The 26,470-nt window shown below is 42.8% G+C and overlaps 1 protein-coding gene across 1 annotated transcript in view; it reads left to right on the forward strand.

Moving 5' to 3' along the window:
• phactr3b (phosphatase and actin regulator 3b) overlaps positions 1-26,470 on the forward strand; it is a gene marked incomplete at its 5' end in the record, with an annotated part of 66,907 nt that overhangs the window by 38,135 nt on the left and 2,302 nt on the right. Inside the window, 2 exons of the mRNA XM_083938944.1 lie at positions 23,765-23,820; positions 26,398-26,459. Of these exons, the coding sequence (XP_083795070.1) occupies positions 23,765-23,820; positions 26,398-26,459 (118 nt within the window). The remainder of the gene's footprint in view (positions 1-23,764; positions 23,821-26,397; positions 26,460-26,470) is intronic.

Below are 26,470 nucleotides of genomic sequence, written 5' to 3' on the forward strand. Positions count from 1 at the left end.
ACAACTCCGGGGAAGAAGTTGAATGAGTAACATGCATTGATGAGACATGAATGATAAAGACAGAGAGGAGAGAAGCTCAGAGTATCAGGAAAAGTATTATCCCCCGGCAGACTAGGCCTATAGCAGCGTCATTAAGCAGAACAAAATCAGCTTAAATGGCGGTACAAACCTTCTGGTAAGGATATAAAATGCTTATTGTCTGGTCATTTACAGTCATTCATTTGCTGCGTGGTGGACAGGTTGTACTTGAGATATAAAGGTAGCATTATTTTTAATATATGTAAGGCACAAACAATGAGACATCAGTCTAAATAGTATCATATATAGAAACTATGCAGTGCTTACAGACAAAGTTGTTTATTTATTTCTAGGTAATAATGTTTTACAGACATTATTGAATCTCCACTGCCCAGTTTTAAAACCACTTGATGTTCACTTTGTCAGGAGCAGATGGGTTCACTACAAATGTCACCAAGGGAACACAATGTGCTGATGTTTACAGTAGAGTCTGCCTGTGACTGAAACTTTGTAGTAGAGACGCATGTGACTTTTCCTCGGAGGATGCCACAGCGGGTGCTGAATAAGTGTCAGAGTTGTCACTGAGATATTAAAGTCATTGAATTCTAAAACAAGCTTTCGTCTTACATAACGCATGGAGCAGCTCCAGACAGTGACATAACATCACAGATGGTTTCCTTCATTGGGTTCCTCATGCTCACATTTATTTTACTGTCAAGCTAAATTAAGATTGTCTGTAGAGTTGTAGTGGAGCAACAGGTACAGTATTTACCAATTAAATGTAGTGGAGTAGAAATATAAAGTAGCAGAAAATGGAAATATTCATTCAAAGTACAAGTTAGGGATGAGACAATGTATGATTGTGTCACATAATGTGATAAAAAGACACAATAAGTTCATTCATTCATCTTCAGCTGCTTTTCCCGGGGTCGGGGTCGCAGGGGGTGCTGGAGCTGATCCCAGCTGACGTCGGGCGTGAGGCGGGGTCCACCCTGGAAAGGACGCCGGTCTGTCGCAGGGCACATAGAGACGAACAGAGACAGACATTCACACCTACGGGTGATTTAGAGTCATCAATTAACCGAACACCTGCACTTTGGACTGTGGGAGGAAACCGGAGAAAACACACGCAGACACGGGTGATTGTGGTAAATTTCCATCATCAAGATAATGGCGAATATCCACATGAGGGACCTGAAAAAAGCTGTGTAGGTCACTGTGCACTGTACAGTCCTATATTGATTTCCTGATTTATTTTAAATTATCTTATCCTTATCTTGTCACCAAGGCTGAAGACTCATCTTATCTCATCTCAGCTTCAGCCTCTTATCCGGGGTCGGGTCGCGGGGGCAGCAGCTTTAGCAGGGGACCCCAAACTTCCCTTTCCCGGGCCACATTAACCAGCTCTAACTGGGGGATCCTGAGGCGTTCCCAGGCCAGTGTGGAGATCTAATCTCTCCACCTGGTCCTGGGTCTTCCCCGAGGCCTCCTCCCAGCTGGACGTGCCTCGAACACCTCCTGTCCCCCACAAAATAAAGTTCAATCAGATGTTTGGAAATTGAGTTCAAACTAGAGGACGACAGGAAAAAGAGTTCACCTGCAGAACTGCAATAAAATATATGTTTCTCTCTAAAATATAAGCTAAAGTGTGTTTTAGTACCTTTTTAATAGTTTAAGCATATTCTGATGATAATTTGGATAATATTGTAAATCTCAACTATTTTATTTTGTAGTATTTCTTATAAAATAAAAGCCTAGATTCTCTGTTTTCAGCTTCTTAAATGTGAATATTTTCTGGTTTCTAAACTCCTCTATGACAGTAAACTGAATATTTTTGAGTTCTGGATAAAACAGGACATTTGAGGACATCATCTTCATCTTTGGGCAACGCAGATGTTAAACGATAAGTCACGATTATTCTCGACAGGTTATTCGACAATGAAAATAAGAGCATATCATTGAAATGTAAATGTTATTTATTCATTAATTTATTGTAACTAAACTATAAAACTGTGACGACAAGAATCAGCTTTAGGGAAACTAAACATGGATGGAGTTCAGGGCGCACTCACACTGTCCTTACGCACCGCGCCCCGGGCTTTAGGGTACTTGCCCCCCCCTCCCTCTCCCCCCGCGCCCCAGCCCCGTTTGTACTCACACTGCCAGGGCCTCGCGCAAATGCTTCTTGCTGTCCATACGCCATCACGCCGTAACACGTCACACGCATTGATCGCGTGTGTGTGGCTTTGTTTCCAGATCTTTCCGTAGACCTCAGGCGCACATACCGCTACCAGCGTAGGGCTCGTTCTCGTGCTCGTAGATGTGCAAACGGCTCTGCTAAAGCCCACCTCTTTCAAGCGGGCCGTGGAGTTATGCACGGAGCGGGTGCACTCACACTGCTTAAATGTACTAGGCTTTAGCTGAAAAATCGGTTTTGGCCCTGTACAGAAGGACAGTGTGAGTGCACCCTTAGTTTTTTAACTACAATCTGGTAAAAAGAAATGTACTTGCTAGCAAAAGTAACAGCTGTTTCATTGATAACTTAAATAATACTTATGTGGCAAAAGTTATTACATAATTTAAGTAGCATTAAGGCCAACATTGGAGTCAATGAACTCCAGGGAGATCGATCTCTTGTGTGTCTGGCTGTGCTTTCATTACATACCCAGTGCCATGACAGGTCAAAGCAGCTAATTAAAGAGATGAAGACTTTGAGCTGAGAGAGGAAGGGAGCTGGTTTCCGTTCCTGTCCGACCACACTGAGAGGGAAACAGGGCAGCGAGTGTTTGATGAGGCCTAATTAATTTACAGCTAAGCCTTTTACTCCCTGCTTTGTACCTTAACTGTGAGAGATGAGTAAGACAGAGTGACATTCAGAGAGACTAAATAATACTTCCTATGAGCTTTTCTGAGCCTGGCATCACGCTTCTACATGTGCCTTTTTCCTACACCCTCACCCAAGGCATTTCACAGCTGCGTGTCAATCTGGATAGTCAATGCGTGCGTCTGATGTATGTGACGCTATCATAAACCAAAGCTGTTCCAAACACGCCTCGGTCCATGTGAGCTCCTCCATGTGCACATGGACAAATTCCAGCAACTACTTGCGGAATAGCAAAAGGCATTATGCAGCATGAACTTAATTACTTAACTTCTGTACATACCAAGAGAGGACACTTTGGCCTTTAGTCCGCAGGGGGCATTATAGAGGAACGAAGCTACATCCCAAACACTACAGAGTGGTTATGTAACCAGAGCTCCTGGTTACCCTTGCAAAATCAAAACAGGGAGTGATCGATTATGTGGCATAATAAAGGGGGGAAGTGTGACAGAGGGATGCTGGGTTATGGACCATAAGGACAGAGGTCAGAGCAGCGGGCCGGTTGTGTGAGCCAAGTTCCCTGCTGGTCATACAGTTCACTCAATGTGTTATATTAATCCTCTGACTGGAGCTTATTTGTGCCAAACTACTCTTCAGTAATGTTGGTGTCAGTTTGAAATGTACCACATCATATATTGAGATAGACATGCACATCGTCAAATCCACTCAGTGTGTGTAATAAGTGTTTTCTAAGTAATTAGTGTCATATGATAAATTAAAAATTGGCTGAATACATACACAAAAAAAGTTTCTCTGAGGGCCCGCTCACCTCTTACAACAGCCGCAATCGTACCACGTCTAGGCACTCACACTGGTCAAACGAACTAGACTTTAGCCATGAAATGTGCTTGGGCACGGTACGGATGGACAGTGTGAGTGCGCCCTTAGCTTCCTCCATCATCACCTCTTTGATCTCTTCACCTCTGCCATAAGGACTATAGATGTTTCTGAAACCTGTTCCATTACCTGCTCGTCTGGCTCTGGTTCTGGTGTTAGACCAGAGCCATCACTGAATTAGCACTGACATGTCAAAATATCTCCCTTGCCTTACTTCCTTTTGCTTCATTTAAATTGAATGACAGAGAAGTACACATACTAGTTTACAACGGTAGCAACATTCTCCATATTCAACCTTTAATAACTGTGTAAACTGTATCATATTGGGACGTCCCTCAACCCAATAATCCAGTTTCATGTATTCAGTTTCAGTCGTCTCATATACCTTTTTTTCACAGAGGAATGCACTGAAGTTTTCAGATGGTCAAATGAAGTGTCCCGTGCTAACAGAAAAAAGCTTGGGCAGAGTTTCATGTGAATGTCATCATGGGGCCAGGTCCTGTGCTAGACGCTGTGTTTTTAGCCTGGCTCCGCTCTTCTCAGGTGCTGCAGTGCTCAGCTCTGTCTGTGACTGACGGCAGGACTGGCTGGTCAACGAGAGTCGTCGGGTTGAACTGACTCAGAGCTAGGGACAGCTGAGGCATGTCATTGTTTGGGGTGACGGCACCATGTGCTCGTCTGCCAGTGTCTCTGTCTTGCTGACCACATGGTCTGACAGAGGACATGGCGAGCCCCTCCCGGCAGCTCGCACTGCAACAACAAAGGCTCCCATGCCTGCTCTCTAAACATCCATCCTGTTCCAGTCATTGTGTGCACGCTGAATGAATCATACTGAATCTGTCGCATTGAATAGGTCGTGCTGAATAAAACAGAACAGTACTTGTGGTGGTGGCTAGCACGCTGTGTCCTGTCTGAAGTATTCATTGCAGTGTTTGAGTCTTGAGAAGGGCCTTGGGCAGTGCAGCTGTTTGTACAACATCAGGAACACATGTACAAGGTTTTACAGGACCCACTGGACAGAGGTACTAAAAAGGTGTGACTCTACATACATTACAGCGTTCTAACAGGTGCTATAATCCTTTTTTGAGACCGTACGGCAAAAATAGTGAAAAGAATGACAATAGCAGTGTTTAGTTTCACGTACTTTAATGCACATTTAGAAGTATCTCATTAAAAAACCTCATTTGAAATTCGATAAAACTTTCTTAATCATACAAAAATGTTTTCACACTCATTTTAGGTGGTTATTGCTTTTGTCAAAAAAGCTGTTTCCCTTAAATTATATATTGAGACGCCTTTTCCAAATAAGCTCTGACTTATTTAAATAACAGGACTGGTCAGCTGTTTCTGCTGTAGGTGCCTTCCTGGGTATTTCTGTTACGTGTCTTTATCTCTGGGCAGCATGAAACATGGTACAACAGTACTAGCTGACATGAAGGAACAATTAAAACTTCCCCAGTTGAACCAAATTCCTGAAGACCTTTTCCATTTTTCTCTCAGAGGGCAAAGCGACTTGTTTTGAATCCACTCATCCAACTTTTTCAGTCCCAATCCTGACACCTGAGTACTGATCTGATACGACTGTTTATTAATAAGCTGTATGCCGCACTGTGTGGAAGTGACTGTTTGTGACGTGAAAGATTGATTGGCCCCATTTTTAACCAATACTATTTAAGTCAATTTTAGCCCGTTATCTGGTATCAGTATTGGATCGCACCAACTTCTGACCAAACTACACTGTTACATAACGGAAACACTTATTTTGCAACACAAAAACAGCTTAAAAATAGCTTGAAAAAAGAACGGAAACAGCTTTTGCAACATTTTCTGCGTACAGGAATGCGATGCAAACTGACCTAGCATGAGCCCCACTGTGTCACCTTTTTTTATTTTTTACAAAAAATAAAGTTAATGATTACTGCATTGCTATTAGAGAACCATTATGTTAATATGCATCAGATCTTTTACAGAGCCTCATATCTGCAATACAAATGTGTGTTCCTGAAGTACACTGGACACTAAGGTACACAAATCCATATGGACTTTAACCTTGTTAAATAATTAATTTAATCATCAAGTTATACATTCAGAAAATTCTGTATTTTTCCTATTTTATTAATCACTTTGTCTAAAATGTACTTGGATAGATTCAAATGTTTTACACAGTTGTGTCGGAGAGTCTCAAAAGACACCAAACCCAAAAAACTGAACCAGAGTTGGTGTATTTTTACAGTCTCTACATGTAAACATAATTGTGCAGTGCTCTGTACATTCGAGCTGTGATGCAACACAGATATTGAGAGCACATGGCATGTTGCATTGATTTACATTACTTAAGAGCGGCTCTCTGCAGCAGAATGCAGAGCAGTGGGTTGGCCCAGGATAGCAGAAGGGAACCCTCTGCTTCTAAATATAGCTCTCATTGGCGAAACTCTGCAGCAGCAGCCATAATCAATGTCCTACGTACGTCACAGCCCAGCTTGCCTCCCCTCCGCCCCGGTCCCCGCTGCTGAAGAGATTATATTTTCTCTCCCCCGCTCCCCTCTGATTGAACCCTCCCCACTGCCCTGCGGGGCTCTTCTGGAGAGCTGGACACCATTTACTGCAATGATCTACATCTCCATCTCTGTCCTCTGTTCCAGGCTTTTTCGCCGCCATCCTCAGCTCGTGCCCTCAGCTGAGGACGTTGTTATATAAAAATGACAATGTGAAGACCTTTCTTTCCAACACTGCTGAGATTTTGCTGCAGCCCGCCTGATCCTCTGTGAAGTTGTGAGAGGGTAGTGATAACACGTCTGATGACTTCTTAGATATCCCTTAATCACCAATGAACCTGTGAAGCTCCAATTTTTAGATGGGCACATGTTACAACTAATTGTTTGCTACCTTCTAGCTGCTGTGATGTGACAGTAATATGAAATGAGGATGAGCAGATATGTTTAATGTATTCTTTAATAGCATTTCTGTGCAGATTAGTAGTTTAGTCATAGTGGCTTGAAGCAAAAAAACAGTCTCTCTAGAGTAAAGTTAAAAGAGCAAAGCCAACAACTACAGATTGTAGACTAAACCTTGATTGACAGAGGTAGGGTGGTAACACAAACAAGCAACAAATATGAAGTGTACAGCACAGAAAGCCCCTTTTAACTAAGAGTTACATGAACATACGGATTAGACCTGGTAAGATCTCCTTACATTCAGATCACATCAATTAATAACCAATGTATTCAACTACAGATGAACCAATATTGGATGAATGAGGCCGATCCAGCATTCTGATCCAGTCATTTCTTTTTTATTAATATCAAACGCAGCAAGTTAATTAAGCCATTGTTTGTTGGGTTTCAGGCAGCTGCAATATTTTATGTTACATTATAAAATATCTGTTTGCAGTGCACTTTATTTCTTTTTGCCGCTATTAAGTACATTTATAACTGTGTTAAGAAGAAGAAGAAGAGGAAGAATTACTTTATTGATCCCGCAACGGGAAATTCGATTATTATTCATGTTACACACACAGGCCCGAAATATTCACACATGCACAGACAGGACCTATATACATGCAATTAATGGAGGGATGTTAGAGTGAGGGGGCTGCCAGTGATAGGCGCCCCGAGCAGTTGGGAGTCCGGTGTCTTGCTCAACAGCACCTCAGCAGTGCCCCGGAAATGAACTGGCACCTCTCCAGCCACCAGTCCATGCTCCATTCATGGTCCACACATGGACTCGAACCGGCAATCCGGTTCCCAGCCAAGTCACCTATGGACTGAGTTACTGCCGCCCCCTAATTTGTTACCTTTAACAAGGCTAAATGTTTTTTATCAAGCCTGATGCCTTCACTCACACAGACAGGTTTACGCTTCATTCATTCAACAGTAGGATCGGAGCGGTAACAGGTATCGGCCGATACGCTCAGCCCAGGTATCTAATCAGATTGGATTTTTACATCTCTATATTCAACCACAATAATAATTAGACTTGCACTCTCAACTTGCCCGCTGCATAAATGTCCAGCAAAACACTACATACAATATGAGAGCAAACAGGAATCAAGAGTTACTACTCCTTGTCATTCTTGCTTTCAAACACATTGGACTGAACTGTAAACCCATCTGCGACGATATTAGATATAAGAACAAGTGCTCAAATTAGGACCCCAGACACGCACATCAGGGATTCCTCCTGGTGAAAGGTCTTTGCAGTCGGTGACTCAGAACAAGTAGTGTGAAAATCTCAGCAAGGTATGTAGTTTGAACAGTGCAGTACACTGACTGATGCTTCTTCCACCTCGTTTCTTAAATGTGTCTTTGCTACAGTTTCACTTTCTATAAATTTTGAATACAACTTGTTGCAGTTGCAACTCAATAAGATGATCTCTTCCACCAGATCTGCCTCAGTTAAATACCTGTAGAGCTCCAGTCAGCACATAGTGACGAGAGCAATGGTAAAGGAGGAGAACAGAGAGGGAGGAAGACACGCAGCAGTGATGGTGCTGATGTCAGGAACCACACTCAGTATTTGCTAGACACAAATGAGCAGTGGAGGAACCAATAATTGGATATTTGTGGCACATAGACCAATTTGTGCTGACACCACGACTCACTGTGTGAAACAGGACCGAACAACTAACCACAGCTGCTGTCCAGCATCGCTATAAATAATCAGCCACGCAGCAGCTGACTGCACGACAACAATATTAGCGTTTAGAAATCCCACTGCTTGGGCTTTACGTCCAGCTTATTGCCAATGTTTCTTATTTCTGGAGTCACTCTTAACTCATTAGATTCAGTGAATAACTCAGCCAATGAGTATCTACAAAGGCCACAAAGAAAACCTGTCCGCGCTAAGGGAAATTGAGGCTGTACTGATCATACCATCAAAGAACTGTCTCCCTATGTGTCGTTGAGGCATGATCTTTAATCCCTTTTCAATTCACTTCACTTTAAAATGATGTTTCTGTGAATGATATTCAACACAATAGCAGTTTCCAGGCAACCAAGGCTGTTAGATGGCGGCTGGGTGCCTTTCCTTGTGGAGCTGCAGAGAACATTTTCAGTTTCATAATCCCTGCAATGAAATATTAATGCACTCTCTGCTCGGGTTTCCCGCCATGTTTTTTTCCCTCCCGCGGGCAAAAAAACTCAGCTAGGCCAGTGATCACTTTGATAAAATCCCAAAATGTCTGAGTGCCCAGCTTTCACAACAGTAAGAGCACAGACATGTCTGATACAACAAAGGCTTGACCTACTTGGAGCATAAAATTGAATTAATTAAAGTGTGATTGATGCAGGAACCCGGCCCAGTAGTGCCAGCAGTTTGAGACCAGCAGTCCGAACTGTGCCACCAATGGGCAAGAAAAGTACCTCCAGCATCTAAGGGAAAGTCCAAACTGCTGCCATTTCGACCCCAGCTTTTTTCTTTTATATAAGGCTGTTTATGTGTGTACGTGTGCAACCTGAAAACGGGGAGAGTTTTGTTAACTGGAGCATATTTTCTGCTGAAGAGTGCATCGAGTGTCCTCTTTCCCCCCGTTAGACTACGGAAACTGACACTGGGACTAAATAAATTAATACAATCTTGGTTTATTATTATAATATAAAACAGTTCTCCTTAAAACACTAAAATGTTCCTGTTATAACAAGGTATTTTTGAGTTTATAATTAAATAGTTTTATTATAAATATTATGTACAAAATGATTGAATTTTAACAAGAAACTTGTCATAACAACAAATGACTTCATCTCTTGTATCACAATGCTTGATTTTTATTAAACAGAATCAAAGTAACTTTAGTTTACTTAAGTTAAAACAAGAAACGTTTCTTATTATATCATCAAACCTTTTAACCTCTTTGAAACGTGAATCATTTCTAGTTACACCAAGATAAACTGGTATGTTATAGCAAGAAACTTCCCTATAGTCTAATAAAAAGTGTTTTTGTCGTAACAGAATAACGTTGCCAAAGCTGAATAGTGTAACAGCAGCAAAAGCCCTAAATGTATTGAACTGAACACTTTTTTATTTATCAGAAGAAGAAGAAGTATTAAAACAAAAACACAAAACTTACTTTAAGCTTTGGTAAAATATGTTTGCAAAGGAAAATGATGATGATGAACTCATCTCATCTCATCTCATCTTCAGCCTCTTATCCGGGGTCGGGTCGCGGGGGCAGCAGCTTTAGCAGGGGACCCCAAACTTCCCTTTTCTGGGCCACATTAACCAGCTCTAACTGGGGGATCCTGAGGCGTTCCCAGGCCAGTGTGGAGATATAATCTCTCCACCCGGTCCTGGGTCTTCCCCGAGGCCTCCTTCCAGCTGGACGTGCCTGGAACACCTCCCTAGGGAGGCGCCCAGGGTTCATCCTTACCAGATGATCCTGAACCACCTCAACTGGCTCCTTTCAACGCTAAGGAGCAGCGGCTCTACTCCGAGTTCCTCACGGATGCTGAACTCCCCCCCCTCTCTCTAAGGGAGACTCCAGCCCCCCTCCTGAGAAAACACATTTTGGCCGCTTGTACCCGCGACCTCGTTCTTTCAGTCATGACCCAGCTTTCATGACCACAGGTGAGGGTAGGAACGAAGATTGACCGGTAGATCGAGAGCTTTGCCTTCCTCAGCTCTCTTTTCGTCACAACGGTGCGGTAGAGCGACTGCAACACCGCCCCCGCTGCTCCGATTCTCCGGCCAAACTCACGCTCCATCGTCCCCTCACTCGTGAACATGATCCCGAGGTACTTAAACTCCTTCACTTGGGGTGAACTGATTCATACAATTAAAAGAAATTAAATATTTGAATACGCTGTGATACATTAAATAAATGAACTAACTAAACTAACTAAATGAATTGAATCAACCAACATTTGCCATTAGAAAAATGTTCAAATGGATTTTTAATTTAACTTTAATGTGATTTTAAGAAAGTAAACAGAGCAAAACTACCGAGGACAGTTGTATGTGATGTTTGGGGTCAAGGGCATCAAAGCACGTGATTAAGCTGCTTCATTTGTTCTGTAATTAATTAAATAATCGTAATGAAAATGTTATTTTCATTTTCAAAAGCAAACATTTAAAGTTAACAGCCTTCAAAATATTTATATTTGATTATGCAATCGAAGTTAAAGTTGTCATATTGATTATTATTATTATTATTATTATTATTTTTAGCTAGAAGGGTTTAATTTTACTTTAAACGCACACAAAACAGCATTAGAATGTTTTTTTTAGCATTCATTGCCTGAAAGTGTTGCAACAGTTAAAAACCTGTAGGTGGCTACGTCAATATGTCCACATCTGCAAGTCTGAGCTGCTAAATGGTACCTTACAGGTTTGATAGAATTGGATCTGACAATGACCGGACAGTTCCCCCTCTCAGAGGCTCTGCAGCCTATGAATCAGTGTGTTTGTGAGTGAGTCACAAGCTATTTATTTCACCATGTAGATGTTTTATGGCGCGTTTTCAAAGGGTATTTTGCGGCAACATCAATGATTGTCACAGAGGTATGTGTGAGAACATGTCTGTAGTCGGCTGAGGGTTAAAATAATGAACACAGTTTGTAGTTTTCTCTCTGGTTTCTGTTTTTTGCTTTTATAGCGAACGCCAAGCCGGGCATCAACCCAATTACAGGACTCAAGTTGGCAGATATTGTAAAGCAGTTGGAGAGACGTAAACACCGGATGGCACAGCCTACACATACTGTATATGGCATGAAGTGAAATCCTCAAATTACATGTTGTCACCACTATAGACCAACCCTTTCCCCCATGTAGTAATTAACGTTATACAATGGCTTTTTTTCTTGGCATCTCGCTGCGAGCACCCTCTAATTGAAATGTCAAAAGTCTCAAAGCTTCAGCACCCACTTACTGAACAGTGGTTGTTTTTCTCTCCTTTCTAAACCTCATGCTACGTTAGCGTTAGATCATTAGTGATCAGGAGACGTGACATATGTGACTAGATTTGTGTCAGGCTATAAATAAACAGATACAGTAGGATGTGCATTTGTGTTCTCCCAATCTCGCCTGTGTCCATTTCCAGCACTGAGTCTGGCCTCACATTTGACTTAGTGTTCATTATGCAAACAGAATTGATTTATACATCTGCCATGTGGGCTAATGGATGTCCATTGTTTAAGGAAATCAATTGTTAGTTTGTCATTTCAGGACAGTTCCCACTAAACATTGGACGTTGGATAGACGAGCAGATCAAGTCTATTTAAGGGTCTTTCCATGACCACTTCTGGACATCTATTCGACATCCACTAGGTCCACTATTTGGACGTCCAACCGTGACCCAACTTGGACGTCATATTGACGTTTGTTATTTGACCTTTAACCTGGGTAAATTTTTTGGTCTATGACAGGTGCAGGAAATGTTATTACAGTTTACATATGTGTTATTTTTTACATTTTCCTGTTTTTCTTTAACTGGTTTATTTATTTTGAATAATTAAGTAATTTCTTATGCATATATGTGGTGTAGTGGTTAGCACTGTCGCCTCATAGCGAGAAGGTTCCAGGTTCGCATCCCGGCTTACGCCTTTCTGTGTGGAGTTTGCATGTTCTCCCCGTGTCTGCGTGGGTTTTCTCCGGGTTCTCCGGTTTCCTCCCACAGTCCAAAGACGTGCAGGTGTTCGGTTCATTGATGACTCTAAATCACCCGTAGGTGTGAATGGTTGTCTGTCTCTGTTCGTCTCTATGTGTCCTGTGATAGACTGGCGTCCTGTCCAGGGTGTACCCCGCCTCACGCCCGATGTCAGCTGGGATCGGCTCCAGCCCCCCGCGACCCAGACTCCGGGATAAGTGGTTGAAGATGAATGAATGATCAGGTTTTTTGATTTGTAAAATGCAATTTGTGGAAAATAGTTTCATGGTAGCCGATCCACCTTATTATGACAGAACTCTCCGACAGTCAAATACTACCGAGCCAGAAAATACTTGTTAGGAGCAACAAGCTAATGGAAGTGCTTCTCCTTGCAGCAAACAACCTGTTGCTTTAGCTGCTGCAGCAGAGGTAGCATCAACTACCAGCTGGTAGCAGGTGACGCACAGACTGAGCTGATCAGTCGATATAGATATGTTTAATATGTTCAAAACACATATCGGCCTAGGGTGGAAGAAAACGCAGATATGGGTTGATAATAACATGTAAATCTATGTGTTCTGTGAGGTTGAGTGAGTGATGGCCGTCACAACACTTCTGAACATGTGTGTAGAGCAGACAGTCAGGCGGGGGCGGGGCTGTTTTGGACGGTGAGGCCCCCCTGCCTTGCATTGGCCCGGGGGGGGGGGGGGTGCACTTTACCTGCGTGAATACCGTAGACTACACCCCAGCTGACACAGGCACTATGCAAAGACACTTGCCGCACCAGCAAAGCTCTCTGCTGAAATCAAAATTAAGAAAATATTGAAAGTTAAAAATAGTGTTAAAATCTCATCTCTTTCTCGTGAACTCAATATCGTGTATCGTCTCATCTCGTGAGCTGACGGTCTCGTCACACTCCTACTGCCTAACTAACTGTAAATCCATCAGCCTCAGCCGTACTTTGTGTTTTGTGCTATTTAGAAAATGTTAGCGTGCTAAAATGCTAAACTAAAATGGTGAACATGGTAAACATTATACTTACTTAACATCTGCAGGTCAGCATTGCCATTGTAAGCAAGATTGCATGGCGACGTTAACATTCACCTTGCCGTAGAACAGCCTCAAAGAGCCGTTAGCATGGCTCTAGACTCTTAGGGCGCACTCACACTGTCCTTCCGTACCGTGCCCCGGGCTTTAGGGTACTTGTCCCCCCCTCCCTCTCCCCCCGCGCCCCAGGCCCGTTTGTACTCACACTGCCTGGGCCTCGGTGAATGCTTCTTGCTGTCCATACGTCATCCCGCCCTAACACGTCACACGCATTGATTGACGTCATCGCGATGCGTCTCTTTGTTTTTCAAATCTTTCCACAGACCTCAGAGTTTTTGTGCGTCTTGTCGACTGTTTTTGAATATTTTCATCGACCATATCTGCAGTAAACACTCCACCTCCGCATCACACCAACGTGAATCTTTCGCCGCCATTGTTGTTGTTGTTGTTAAATGTCCGCACATGGTCCCTCCTTCTATTTTCTATGTCCAAACAGGCGCACATAAAATTACGTCAGAACCGTCGCAGGCCTCGTGCTCGTACACATGCGCGCGCTCGTGCTCGTACATGTGCAAACGTGCTATAAAAAGCCCACCTCTCTCAGGCGAACAGTGGATGGCCCACCTGACCGCAGTTATGCGCGGAGTGGTTGCACTCACACTGCTCAAACGCACTAGGCTTTAGCTGAAAAAAACGGTTTTGGCCCGGTGTGGAAGGACAGTGTGAGTGCGCCCTTAGTCTGTTTTATTATTGGTAGTCAGCACACTTACTGCGAAAAGCTCACAGCTTGTGTGCAGTAACCTACAGAGTTTTCTTCAGTGTTAAAGTTTATGGCTTATGTAAAGTAACCTACTGTATAGCGTCCGAAGCAGGATCATGCTATTTGAAGTTACCTCTTCCAGACCGTGCACGCAGCGGGACGCCAGAGCCAGACATGGTTCCATACCTGATCTGTGGACCTGCGCTACAGGGCGAAGCCTCAGAGACAAACAACTGGCCAGATAAAGAATTGATTCTTGGTTTCATGTCTGAGTCTTTGAATGTGTCCCATTCATCTATCATCAATAGCACAGCAAGCCTTTAAACAGAGGGAGTTTTAAAGGGCACTTGGAAGGCTCTTGTGATTTACTGAGCTTTTTCAAAACTAGAAATGTAATGATGGGTGCAGTAGAGTGTAAGCCAATGTCGGAAATATATATCCAAGGAGCATTTTCTTCACGTCTTTCATATTCATGTGACCTGGTAACAGTGGGAGACATTCAGGTCAACACTTTAACACAACTGTGTCTTGAACCAAGTTACATAAATGTTGAGCTTCTGGTAGGCTACGAGTATTCCTGGCAACTAACCCCCGACTGCTCTCCTGCACCCCCCATCCGTCGGGCATCCTGGAGTCACTCAGACTCTACAGCCGACCGTGGCACTCCTGTCCTCAGGCTCTGTCACTGAGGAAAAGAAGCACGGGATTAGGACACACCTCAGTGGGCAGTAGCAGGCCGCCGCCTGGCCTGTAGCGCCTTACTCATCCCATTCTCCTCCACTTTTCATGGGCTGACATTCCCATCAGCACCTGCTCTTACAGGCAGCTCATTGCTTTGACATGCTGGTAAGTTCTCCAACAAACGAGAAACTTTTACCTCCGACCAATAAGAGTGGGTGAGTACTTGTGAAGCGCTGCAGGAGGCTATGACTAAAGGCCCGTTAGGATGGTTCAGAAAAATAGAAACAGACTGACTCACTCTAGATTTTAAGGTATTTGGATTTATGTTTTGTTCTTAATCCACAGCAACTTAACTGTCTAATGTACACCACATCTGATGCATCTTTGTTGGCTATAAAAATAAAAACATTCTCATCTTTCAGCTAAGCGGTACACTAAAATATGTTTCTGAAATAGGCAATACAATAACAGAACAGATTCATATTTGATCAGCGCTGTCTAATTTCACAGTTTGGAGAGGAGAAGGTGGAGGTAAACATCTAACTACAACTGCATTACCTTTTTCACAGATCGTCTGTGTCATTGTGCTGATATTGTGACGGTTTCAGCAAATACAGGGAAAAACTGACATCAGCTTAAATAGTATGGCTGATTTGATTCACTCTGTTAACTGAAGCAAATGCTATTGACCTGAAATGTTTTCCTCTGCAGACCACACATCCTACTATAGTTCTGCTCCATTTAGCACTTGGACTCCCCTCAGCGTCCAACATTGCCATGTCTGTGGTCCTTTGTAAGCCCTCAGTGGTCCCAGTTACATCTGAAGCTGTCACAGGACAGGAGGCTTAATTTAGATGCGTGCACTCTAGGTGTCATCCCCCCTGTCATTATTGTCAGGGCTGTGGACAAAAGGTTGCAGCCTATTAAAGGTTTTCCATTATGAGCTTATTCATATCTTATCTTTGAGCAAGTATAGACACACAAACCTGGCAACAGACTAGTTTAAATTTGGCTCACACAATTAACATGAATTAGTGACGGCTGATATGACAAGTCAAGAACGTAAAGAAGCTGTTTCCTGGATATTCTGTATCCGTAGCCACTCTTATTTTTAAACCTTAACCTTGAAGTGTTGTAGTTGCCTATCCTTAAAGTCGCAGTCTAGAACATTTGTTTGATCATATTCACTGAAGAGGACACTTTGCTCCGATAGAACAAGAAACGTGCCACTTCATGCACCTAGAGCTATTTTGTTTTTTGCAAAAATCCACTGCGCCCGTATAATCCTGTCCACTCAGCACAGTTAGCGGTTTGTGCACACGACACCGATCCCCCCTCCCCCTCACGCAAGTTACGATATCACATGCACACGCCTTGAGCTATGCATACGCTAAATGACGTTAGCAGTTGCTATCTATGAGTAAGTTAGCCAGCCTACCTCCGCGTAGCCTGTACTCCATGCTGTTTATCGATGAGAGACGAGACGGGTGCATTCAAAGGAATCTGATGCACGCGCACTGACAAGAACTCAATTGGAGAGCGCGGAGGAGCTCGGTGTTAGAGGGCAAAGGGCGTGAGAGAGGGAGTCAACTCGATCTGCAGATTTAACGATATCTTAATTTTTGCAGTGGATATAAATAAAAAGTTACTGGACATTATCTGTAGTTTTGCTGAATCGTCCAATATTCAATAGTTCTAATAATATGTAGAAACTAGTCAGAAGAAAGTGGTTTAAATTTAATTTTGTGGTTTAAAAGATTGCACTTTATTATTACTCAGCTTAGGGAAAGTCATTCTGAGTCATCGATGACAAAATCCCTGTGACATTTATTCTAACTAGACACGAGAAGAACAATTGCAGGGGGACAATAAGTACTTCAGGGATCATTTTGACAATTTAAAGATGATGCCAGCATTCCCTGCTGTGAACCCAGACATAAAAACTGTCCGTCCACCTCAATAATTTGGAGGGTCGGGGGTTGTCCTGCTCTGAAAAATACTCTGTGTTCCCAGTAAATGTAATATCCCTTTCTCGGTCAGCACTTATAGCCTGTGAGCTGGTCAGAACAACATCTGATCTTATTTTCTGCCCATTCTGTCTGCTGTACGTCGTGACAGCTGCTGGTATGAATCAGTTTCATCTCCCGACAATTAGAGTGTGAATACACTGTGGTCTGACCATTTCCAGGTTTATTAGGAAGTGGATTTGCACCGTATACTCAATTGAGTCACGACTGGTGTCTTTATTTAACCCCTGTTTACACTGGTTACTTCTCAGCGCTTTCCAGTATCACTGCTTTTTTTATTTCTTTGGACTACTGAACAGTTTGTGATTAATTCTGCCCAACGAAGGCAAACTGTATAAGTTTGAGAAGAACTTTCAGGCTGTCTGGTAAACGGAGAAACCGAACGGTTGTAATGCCAGATGTACTGATTCACGCATTTGCTCAGCATTTCCATCTGGGAACTCTTGTTTGGAGATCTTTTGGGAAGGGGTGAAAGTCCTGGTTGCTTATTCGAAAATCCATCTATCACCAACAGACAGGCCAAATCAACCAATCAGATCAAGAAAGCGTATGATGTTCTAACAGCGTCGAGGCAAAGCTCAGAAAGTAAACAAGGTGTGGGTAAAGGATATTTGCCGTTTGTGTAACGTGAATTTTTGGATAAAAGGCACAATTTCAGGTGCCTGGTCCGTATCCAACAGAAGGATCCAAGAGAAAAGACGTTAGCGAGCGGCTTGCTCCATAGCTGCGCTCATCTCGTCTGTGGAAGCCGCCATGTTGTTTACACTGAACAGTCGCTTCTCTTTGCGTCACACTTCGAGCTGCCTCAAAACCAACGCTGATTGGTTCGGTCACTAGTCAAACTTCTCCAAATTTTCTCCGCTGCACGTTACCAGACTGACCTACGAGTAAAATACAACGGAGCTCAGAGATCAGGAAGGTCTCATCACTTTTATGCCTTTTTAAAAAATGATTATGTTACTTTAAACATCATCAGAAAAACTGCAGTGCCTATCGCCAAATGTATTCTCAGGTATAGTTTGATTATCGTTAATAGTCCAGAGCTGAGTCAAATGCGGAGTGTGTCTCTTTTTAACTAATTACATTAAAGTCAAACTCTGATGGCAGCCCTGACGTCTGCTAAGGTAGTTAGCTACAAGCGTAATATAACTGTTTTTTTCATTGTATTTTTAAATTTTAAATAGCAAGTTATGTAGAATAACTAACTGCATCACCAAAGTGTCAGTTCATCAAAATGATATCTGTTGTTTACAGATAATGACTAAGGAAAGTTATCTCACCAGCTAGGGCCTGTGAATGTTCTCATTTGTCCAGGTCATCGTTATCCCCAAAGAAATGTGACATCATCGGCCTTGTGCACAACCCTCACTAGAGGTTAAATACCTGGATCTCCACACCAGATAGTTGGACCAGTCCCAGCCTGGTTCTGGTCCTGGTCCAGTCCCGGCCTGGTCTGATGTGTACATGAACTGATGAAGCCTCTTGAATGAGAGGTGAAACGTCTTCCTAGACAAATAACCAAGTCCAGTGGCTTTTAACTCACCAGCTAGCTTTGACCACCAATACACCGAACAGCTAACAGCATGAAAATGAGATTGTTGAGCGTTCGTGACCATTAGCTGACGTTAGCTTAGCTGTGTTGCCAGATCTGGTGAGACTTTTTGCTCACAGAAACAAAAAATTTCTCCAGATCTCAGTTGAGATATGTGGCTTGTAAAAAATGTGTCCAATATTTCCTTTAGTGATTACAGGGCTAAGGAAAAGGTCAAAATCTGCGTTGACGTTCACTTCTCTCATTAGCATCAATACATTCAGGACCTGCCGCCAGTCTCCTAAAGAGGCGGGTCCATGACGATACACACAGGGCGCAGAAACAGGAAACGACTGTGAGTTGCATGACCTTCTAAACTGTCCCTGCTTACATTTGATATAGCTCTATTGGTTTCTTACAGTAGTTTTAGTTATTCATTACAAATAAATTGCTACAAAAAGTCTGATTCAGGTCATGACAAAGGTTTTGAACACTTGCTTTTCTAATGCAGAATTCTCAAGTGTTGTAAAGTTGTACTCTGTAAGATTTCCATCTATTTAATTGTCTTTTCAGTTCCTATCTATCAAAGAGTGAGTTAAAACAATGGTGATTGGTCACATGACCCACTAATGACAGCACTTCTACTTGCCTTCATTCCAGTCTGTGTGTTTGTGACGACATTTCCTCCCTAGATGTAAATAGATCGCCATGTTAGTGATGTCACTGACAGCGGTTGATCTGCCAGCCAAATTTACGAACAGTTATGCTGCGTTCACTTGTAATCCAAAATCAGAATCTTCCAACTTTTCTGTCAGGCTTGTAAAAAAAGGGCAGAAGTGTAATTGGAGCATGTTTGTGTGTGTGTGGATTTAAGAGGGTAACATAGAGGGGAAGGATTAAAGTCAACACACATAGTGACCATGAACGTGACAAGATGGAGGCTCGCCTGTAGTAACATCTTACTGCCAAAGAAGCTGCTAGAAACAACGTATCTCAATTCTTATGGCGTACAACTGTAACTCAGGGGTTTAGCATTACTTTGCCTGCTCATATTTTCCTAGGGGCTGTCCACATGAACGCACCGTGTGTTTCTCTGCACGGTCTGGCCTCTCATCCACACGAAACCGCAGTTGTGGGCCCCTGAAACCGGTGTTTTTTGTAACCGGAGTCCAGGATGAACTTTTTCAAAGTCTGGTTTCAGCAGTCATGTGTGGACAGGAAAACCGAGGAAAAACACAATTTCTTGTCGACGTTGTTTGACGTCACAATGTCGGACAGTAAACAGTAAGTTTTATCCATGGAAACGTGTGAAGCACTCTAGACGTGACGACCTGACGGAGTTGCTTTTATGGAAGGCCGAGCCGAAATACCGGTGCTATTTAGCAACTCATCAGCACTTTGTGTGTCTCATACAACTTCTCAACCACGCACAGCAACAGAGGCGTCAGTGTGATATATTAAGGAGGAATCTGCCTGGCCTCAGTTCGCGTGGTTGTTTTTGCGGTATGAATTTTTCCAGCCTTGCGATTGGCTAAAATGTCTTCCTGTTAGGAGCACTACCCCACCTACTGCTTTGGCACGTGCATGACATTGTTTGAGGAGGATTTTGCAGTTTCATGTGGACCGAGATATTTTTTATCACACAAAAATGTTTGCGTGGACTTGCCCGTGGACAAGGGCATAGTTCAACTAACCTTCAAGGTACATTTGCCATTAGTCATCACTATCAGTTTGTCCGTATTACCCAGATATGGACATTAAAGTAAGGGATTTTTTTGTTTCTGTAAAAAAATTGGAGCCAAGCTTGGATACAATCCAACCATTAAGCTCAACATACATTTCCTGTGAGGCAATACAAGAGTTTCCTACTAGGATCCAGCGCTGTCTTGACAGCTGTGTGGCACATTTAGTGTCAGTGAGTGTGCTGGGGGTGGGGTGAAGCTTTATCTTGGAGGGTCATGTGAGGAATCCTGAAATTCAGGTGGAATGCTGCACAGAGTAAATAAAATGCAGCTATCAGCAGCCGTGTCTGTTTGTTTACATGTCATCTGTTTCCACATGACTGTGTTTATACCACTGTGTTACATTTAACAGGTCATAGTCTCTGTTGATGCTGAAATGATTAGTTTATCCATCAATAAGTCATGGTAATTGAGTAATCATTTTAGTCATCACCAACATTTTTCAGCCTGGTATCACCAAAAGGCGTGTGAATGACACGCTATTTCTCAAGCCATCTCGCGTACAATTACAACGCATTTCATGATTTTTGCGTGTCATTTCACGCCATGTAGTCTCAATTGACTTGTATTGTGCAGAGATGGCGTTGTCATTTGACGCACAAATGTCATTGAGGGAAAACCTACGTGTTTGTATTTCTCCGCCACCTTGCGGAGAAATACGCAGTGGTGGAGCTTTCTGTCAGAGCGTTTTTTAAAATCAATATTTCATGTGAAGGATGGCTGAAATGACAGGTGTTAAATGACACGCGAAAAGCTTAATATGCGTAGACATGCACGCGAAAAGTCATTAAAAGTTGCGTGCTATTTATACGCCCTCCCATGAGACCACATAGCATTTGCTGGTTCAACATTCTAAAAAGTGCGTTTCTCTGCATTATACCTTTAAATATTAATAGGACTGTCCTCAAAGTCATTCTTTCTCAACTAACATTTAAAGCGTAAATGTGGCGCAAAATCATCCCACGGTCTTTTTCAGAATTAATTTAAATAAGCCATCGAGACATTTCTGTAAAAACTATTAACGGAGAAAATCCGGGAGAGTCGCTAACAGCTGGACGTTGCTAACATTGATGAGCTCGGTGCAGCACGGTGAAGGCATTCAAACGTCTTTTTTAACCACTAATGCTGCTCAAAATAACACCAAACCTCTGCAGCAGCATGAGAAGAGTCCCTACACATAAAATAAAGCACCAACAACGTAGTTAGTGAACCCAGAGTTTATTAAGAGAGTATTTTAAAGACTTACCTACTGGCCCCTGTACCAGCTCCTCTCATAGTAAAGTCCATTCAAGTGGATTACCAAAGTCAATCCCAAAGGAAGGAGCCCATTGGTGCTTTGTTTTGTGTGTAGGGACTCTTCTCATGCTGCTGCAGAGGTTTGCTGTTATTTTGAGCAGCATTAGTGGTTAAAAAAAGACCTTTTAATGCCTTCACCGTACTGCCCCGAGCTAATCAGTGTTAGCCACGTCTGGCTGTTAGCGACTCTCATGAATTTCTCTGTTAACAGTTGTTACACTAAAAAAACTGTCTGGATGGGTTATTTGATGTATCTAAGTGCCAAAAAAGAATTACACTTGAATACCTTGATATGATTAGGTCGACTAATCAATTAATTGATTAAATCAACAGAGCAGTAACGACATTAGTCGTCTGATCGACTAAGAGGGGGCGGCCCTGAATATTCAAAATATTTGGACTGTTGGACAACCGACAAAGGAAGCAATTTGAAGACTTCAATTAGTTTTCAGGGAAACTGTGAACGGCATTTTTCACCTAATTTTTCACTCAAAAAAAAAAATGACCAATTGCAGCCATTAGATATTTAGGCTACCCACTGACGCACCGCTCAGTATTATTTGTCTGCTACTTTATATCGTTTCAATAACATATTTGCAACAACATACTGCTCTATAACATACGACACTGCATGTTCATTATAAAGCAAGGCTTAAAGCAAGTTTAGATGAGTCTACTTTGACTTCGTAGTGTTTTGACTTGGTTTTTCTGATAAAGCCGTCACTGAATTGAAGCAGAACCTTTGCTGCAGCCGGTTTGTTTGTGAGTGAATGAATGAATTAATTTTTATTGTCGTGTCTGGTTAGTTGCTTACTCCAGGTAGGGAATGAGTCCTTACCCCAAGTGAAGGAGTTCAAATACCTCAGGATCATGTTCACAAGTGAGGGGACGATGGAGCGTGAGTTTGGCCGGAGAATCAGAGCAGTGGGGGCGGTGTTGCAGTCGCTCTACCGCACCGTTGTGACGAAAAGAGAGCTGAGGAAGGCAAAGCTCTCAATCTACCGGTCAATCTTGGTTCTTACCCTCACCTATGGTCATGAAAGCTGGGTCATGACCCAAAGAACGAGGTCGCGGGTACAAGCGGCTGAAATGGGTTTTCTCAGGAGGGGGCTGGAGTCTCCCTTAGAGAGAGGGGGAGAAGTTCAGCATCAGTGAGGAACTCGGAGTAGAGCCGCTGCTCCTTTGCGTTGAAAGGAGCCAGTTGAGGTGGTTCAGGATCATCTGGTAAGGATGAACCCTGGGCGCCTCCCTAGGGAGGTGTTCCAGGCACGTCCAGCTGGGAGGAGGCCTTGGGGAAGACCCAGGACCAGGTAGAGAGATTAGATCTCCACACTGGCCTGGGAACGCCTCGGGATCCCCCAGTTAGAGCTGGTTAATGTGGCCCGGGAAAGGGAAGTTTGGGGTCCCCTGCTAAAGCTGCTGCCCCCGCGACGCGACCCTTGATTAGCGGTTGAAGATGAGAGTGTCTGGTCATGTTTCCAAGACCCATTCCATACAGGATTATACAGACACCTAAATATATACAACAAAGGAGGTTTTTTCATGTTTTTCTCTCATACGTCTGTTTCCTCCTGTCCCCGGCTTTAGACACATGTTCAGAAAATGCATCAACTTTATCAAAAAGAGGTTCAATCAAAGCTCAATCCTCCAAACCTATTAAATCCACATCAGGAGCATCAACTTTTCTAAACAACTTTTGGCATAAACCGTGATACAAAGGGCATGAATTCCATCCTCCACAACGTTCATACCACAGTATTCACAGTCTTTCTTCCTCCGATACTCCTCTGTAGATGTATTGTGTGTGTGTGTGAGAGAGAGAGAGAGAGAGAGAGAGAGAGAGAGAAAGAGAGAGAGAGGGAGATCTCCATCAGTCCCTCCCCTTCAGATGATGACTATAGTACATGTGGTAAAAGGGAGCAGGCTGTGCTGCACTCACTTCACTCAGAGCGCAGCTCAGCCGCATCCACACCTCCGCCGGGATTCCCACCGACGCTCCTCCATTCAAACTTCCCATCTCATCACAACCAGTCTTTGAGGGAAAGTCTCCCTTTTCTTCACGAAGCTGGATCTGACGCGCGATATTAAACGCGCAGCCTGACTTTTGTTCCCCGATGTGGAGCCTTAAATGTTATAATTGCAAAATAAGGCGCTTTTTGGACTCGAGGTGGGACGCGGTGTTTGCCTTTTGGATGTGTGGATCTTGGCGCTCTGCGCACCGGCTCAAGCATCCAAAGTGCTAACGTTTGTAGCAGTTGAAGAGACTGAAAAGACTTTGTGCCAAAGGGGGTTTGAGGAGAGAAACCCCGGCAGCAGCGTGAGGGGGTAAAGATGGTCCAGAACGTAATTCTGGTGTTCTTCCGCAGGAGACTGAGCCAGAGGCCGGCGGTGGAGGAGCTGGAGAGTCGGAACATCCTAAAGCGTAAGTAGTTCATCGGGAGATGTTGGTTATGAGTGTGTTTATCCATAATGACAAACCGGCAACATGTTCAGGTTGTAGATTAATCATCTCGCTGTAGGAAGTCTGTGTTTTTTTATTGTCCACCATCCATACTTTTATTTTGAAAAACGTGTCAGGCATGATTTGAGTTTCTTTTTGTTTATGTTTATTCCTTAAGTTGGTCTTTAAATTCTCTATAGGGACTTTTGTGATGTGGACTAAATTGGCTTTTCAAAATAAGACGTTCACACCATTTTTATTACATTGTTATTATTATTATTATTATTATGGTTATTGTGTTGTTTTTTTAGAAAAATACTTTTTACATAATTTGTTTACTAATTAATTGGTGGATGACAGAAAATTATCAGTTAATAGTTTGGATCATTTTTAAGCAGAAACTCCAAATATTCTGTTTCCAACCTCTCCAATGTGATGATTTCCTGCGTTGTTCTGTTTAAATGTAAAATCTTTGGGTTAAAGACAGTTATTTGGACAAAACAAGTCAACCTGAGAAATTACCTTTGGCGTTGGGAATCTCTGAGGGAGTCTTTGATTTATTTAGTTGTATTTCTGACATTATTAATTAATGAGGTAAAATAATGGCTGATTAATCATCAATAAAAATCTAATTGTATATGTTTGCAAGACGAATATTCAAACATTTTTTGTGCAAATGTCCAAGCAAATTACATTTTTTAACCACAAATCAATGTGATATTCTTCTATTCTTAACGTAGAGACTAGGTGTAACAAAATATGCTAACATTAACCTATGAAACAGACATTTCTATGTCAATATGGTGCGGCGTTGTATGTGTATGTGTATATATATGGACAAATAGTGTTAAGTGAAGTTTGACCAGAGGAATGTCTGGTATGTTTGAGGAGGAGCGAGGAATAAATAAATAAATGTTCATAATAAATGTTGAAAAGTAAGTTCAATAACTACATGAATAAATAATATTAATAGATAAATTGGGCCCCCCCCCCGTATATTTCTTCCCCTAAGAAGATTGGGACTCGTGTTTGAAACATTAAAATGACTTTAGCTCCTTGTTGAAGCAATGACAGAGTTTTATTCAGAGGAATAGCTTTACTTGTGCAGGGAGAAGGTGTCAGATTGCAGCACTTCAAAACTGTGAAACTGGTCGTGCTGTCCTGACGAAACAGAACAATTATGAAACAACCAAGCGAGGAATCAAGTCCCACATTTGCAGTGAACTGTGTTTCCCAGTTGAGATCCGGGCCACCTGTGAGCTCTGAGCAGCTGTCTGTTTCATCACTGACCCCGTCTCGCTCTGCACAGGAACATGTGTTCAGGCTAAACACAACCCATAGCAACTCTGGGACCCTGAACCACAGCCCCCCATTAACCCAACCTCCTAACCTCAAACTAAACACCTTCAGTAGATGTGCAAATAACTGTTATATTAAAACAGTGAGATCTACTCAGATGGTGACAGGTGCAAAACTAGTTCAACAGCTCAACATGATTTTGGAATGAAAAAACAAAAAAACAAGAGATTGAAAATGAATCAAGTAATATCTAGTGATCTGTCTGCTAGATCTAATAAAGATAAATCCTATTAGTGCTCTAATCCTCCAGTGCCTGGCTCTTCAACTCACATTCAGCACTGATCCGCACTTGAGTCGGTTCATGACTGACTAAAGAGGTCACACACAGTAGCTCTGTTAATCGCAGACTTCATCAACTGTCCAGTCCCATGAAATAATCCGTCACTGTTTATTTACTTGTTCAATGACTAAGCGCCTCCAAAAAGCCTAAATAGTTGGAATTTAATAGTCTGTGACACTTGATGACCGACTCTCCCTTACCGCCAACATTGCTGCAACAACCCGCAGATACATGTTGCACAACATCAGTAGTATACGGCCTCTTCTGACCCAGAAAGCAGCACAGGTTCTCATCCAGGCTCTTGTCATCTCACTCCTTGACTACTGTAACTCTCTCCATGGCTGGTCTGCCGGCCTGTGCCATCCAACCCCTGCAGCTCTACTGGTCTTCAACCTATCTAAGTTCTCTCACACGACACAACTCCATTCACTGACTTCCTGTAGCTGCTCGCAAGCAAGCTTTCAAGCAGTTTCAAGACACTAGCACTTGCTTATCATACTATATGCTCGCCCACCCCACTATGCATCAGCAAATCAGCTTGCTGCTCCCTCACAGAGAGGAACACAGAGTCACTCGACTAAAAGTCACGACTGTTTGCCATCCTGGCAATGGTGGAACGAGCTCCCGGTCAACATTCGGACCGCAGAAGGTCTACAGATATTCCGCCGCAGGCTAAAAACGCATCTCTTTCGACTGCACCTTAGCTAAGGATATGATTTATTTACTTTACTTTTTAGATCGGCTTATTTGAAGCGACTGCACTTACTTAATAACTTGCTCCTCTGGTTTGTACTCTAGTCGTTGAATGCACTTATCGGAAGTCGCTTTGGACAAAAGGGTCACCTAAATGTATTGTAATGTTATTACAGTCAATGTGACTTGATTTTTGGTTATAATATTCTGCTTTTTTGTGTCCACAGAGAGAAATGACCAGACAGAACAGGAGGAGAGGAGGGAAATCAAACAGCGGCTGAACAGAAAGGTAAGCGGCTG

This window comes from Echiichthys vipera, assembly GCF_963691815.1.
Source record: "Echiichthys vipera genome assembly, chromosome: X".
Classification (NCBI taxonomy): domain Eukaryota; kingdom Metazoa; phylum Chordata; class Actinopteri; order Perciformes; family Trachinidae; genus Echiichthys; species Echiichthys vipera.